Source organism: Etheostoma cragini, chromosome 11 (assembly GCF_013103735.1).
Source record: "Etheostoma cragini isolate CJK2018 chromosome 11, CSU_Ecrag_1.0, whole genome shotgun sequence".
NCBI lineage: Eukaryota > Metazoa > Chordata > Actinopteri > Perciformes > Percidae > Etheostoma > Etheostoma cragini.
Window position 1 is genome coordinate 954325 of NC_048417.1, and position 2494 is coordinate 956818.

The 2494-nt window shown below is 39.2% G+C and overlaps 1 protein-coding gene across 1 annotated transcript; it reads left to right on the plus strand.

The window, feature by feature from the left end:
• Positions 1-1326: 1326 nt before the first annotated feature.
• On the plus strand, positions 1327-2253 carry LOC117952751 (olfactory receptor 6N2-like). Its single transcript, XM_034885277.1, has one exon. The coding sequence runs from the start codon at positions 1327-1329 to the stop codon at positions 2251-2253; it is 927 nt and encodes a 308-aa protein (XP_034741168.1).
• The last annotated feature ends 241 nt before the right edge of the window (positions 2254-2494 follow it).

The following is a 2494-nucleotide window of genomic DNA, read 5'->3' on the forward strand; positions in this document are numbered from 1 at the left end:
ACCAGCCTCAGAAATAGCAAATTAACAGCAGCTCAGATGAGAGACCAAATGAATACCACAAGGAGTTCTAGCTGCAGACACATCTTTAGAACAACTGCTAAGAGGAGACTGGACACATCAGGCTTTCATGGTCAAATAGCAGCTAGGAGACCACTGCTAAGGAGAGGCAACAAACACAAGAGATTTGTTTCGGCCAAGAAACACAAGGAATTGACATTAGACCAGTGGAAACCTGGGATTTTTGTCTGATGAGTCAGAGTTTGAGATCTGGGGTTCCAACCACCTTGTCTTTGTACGATGGAGAAAAGGTGACCGGATGCATTCAACATGCCTGGTTCCCACGTGAAGCATGGAGGAGAAGGTCCAATGGTGTGGGGGTGCTTTACTGGTTACAGTTTTGGGGATTTATTGGAAATTAAAGGTTCCCTGAATGCTCATCACCTGTCGGCCCTTTTGCCTTCACTCTGCGGTCCAGCTCTCCCCAAACCATCTGGATTGGGTTCAGGTCTGGGGACTTTGGAGGCGCAGCACTCCATAACTCTCCTTCTTGGTCACATAGCCCTTACACGGCCTGGAGGTGTGTTTGGGATCATTGTCCTGTTGAAAAAGAAATGATGGTCCAACTAAATGTAAAATGGATGGGACGGGATGCCACTGCAGGATGCTGTGGTATCCATGCTGTCAGTATGCCTTCAATTTTGAAACCAGGAAAAGCCCCACCTCACCATCACACGCATCCATGCTTCACGGAGGGAACCAGGCATGTAGAATCCACCGGTCACCTTTTCTCCATCGCACAAAGACACAGCGGTTGCGCGGTTGGAACCAAAGATCTCAAATTTAGACTCACCTAGTTCAGTTAACAGATGAGATTATTTCCATTATTTTTTATTTTCAAACAAGACACGCACCCCGGTCTCCTGGGGGAAAGTCTTGCCAGGACTAAGACTATTCTAAATTGGAAAGATTATGTACTGGAGCACACACTCAGAAAAAGCCTGCAACTTCAGGCCTCCAGAGTCTGATGAAGTTCTTCATATATTAGTAACTATCGGTGGAGAGTGTAATGAGCTCCTTGGGGGGGGCAAAGCCATTTCATAAAAACTTTCCACAGACTCAACAGTTAACTTTCTTAATTTTGGAAAAGAACCAACACCAGGTGATTTCCAAGGTCAGGTATCTATGAATGTGTAAGACACAACAGTACAGGTTGGATGTTGGTTTTATCATGTAAGTGAGAGCTCTTTTTAGGAATTAATGCACGCTTGTGATAAAATTGCTTGTTTTATTACTCAACATCTAGACATTTAGTTTAAGAAAACATTAATGGATGACGATGCAAATGTAACTTATATAACTCTGGATGGGCATGTAGAAGTCAACAAATACAGATATGTTTATTTTGTTATTATGTTCATAGCATATATTCTAATAATCTGCAGTAATTCTATTATTGTGTACCTTATCTGGTTTCACCAAAACCTCCATGAACCTATGTACATTTTCATTGCAGCTTTGTTAGTGAACTCTGTTCTGTACAGCACTAATATCTACCCAAAGCTTTTGGTTGACTTTTTATCTGAAAAGCAGATCATATCTTATTCAGCTTGTCTCTTTCAATTTCAAATATTTTACACTTTAGTTGGTTCAGAGTTCTTGTTGTTGTCAGCCATGGCCTATGACAGATATGTGTCTATATGTAAACCTCTGCAATATCACACTATCATGACAAAAAACACAGTGAGTGTTTTCCTGTTGTTTGCTTGGTTTGTGTCTGCTTGTCATGTTTTAGTCCAAACTATATTAAGTTCTGAAGCAAAACTGTGTGACTTAACTCTAAAAGGAATATTTTGTAACAATTCAATTTACAAACTTCAATGTGTGACATCAAGAGTAATTACTATATTTGGTGTTGTTATTTTATTGGATCTCTCAATTCTGCCCATGCTTTTCATACTTTTTACATACACCAGGATATTTATAATAACCTATCGAAGTAGTAGAGAAGTCAGGAGAAAAGCTGCACAGACCTGTTTACCCCACCTGTTGGTTTTAATCAGTTTCTCTATTTTGACTGTTTATGATGTCAGCATAGCACGAGTAGATTCCAATTTTCCTAAATCTGCACGCTTAATAATGACTTTACAACTAATTTTGTATCATTCGTTGTTCAACCCACTCATCTACGGGCTCAAAATGAAAGACATTTTTAAACATCTCAAAAGATTGTTCTGTTCAGCCAAAATGATTTGATGTAATAACTCTGATTACTAATGTACAGGCACTTCTTCTGAAATAATCATGCTGAGATGTGAGTTGTTGAAAGGTTCAGTAAATACACAATACTTAGTATATACAAATTACTGAGTATATACACAATACTGTGTATTTACTGTTAAATAGACTGCTTGTTGTAAGAATAGCAAGGTGTCTTGATTTTGAACTTTATTGTGGTGACAAACTGTTCACGTAGAATTAAGACAGTTCTGAAGGC

Excerpts from the sequence above, each read along its gene's own strand:
- LOC117952751 (XM_034885277.1), top strand. The coding sequence starts at position 1,327 with ATGGATGACGATGCAAATGTAACTTATATAACTCTGGATGGGCATGTA.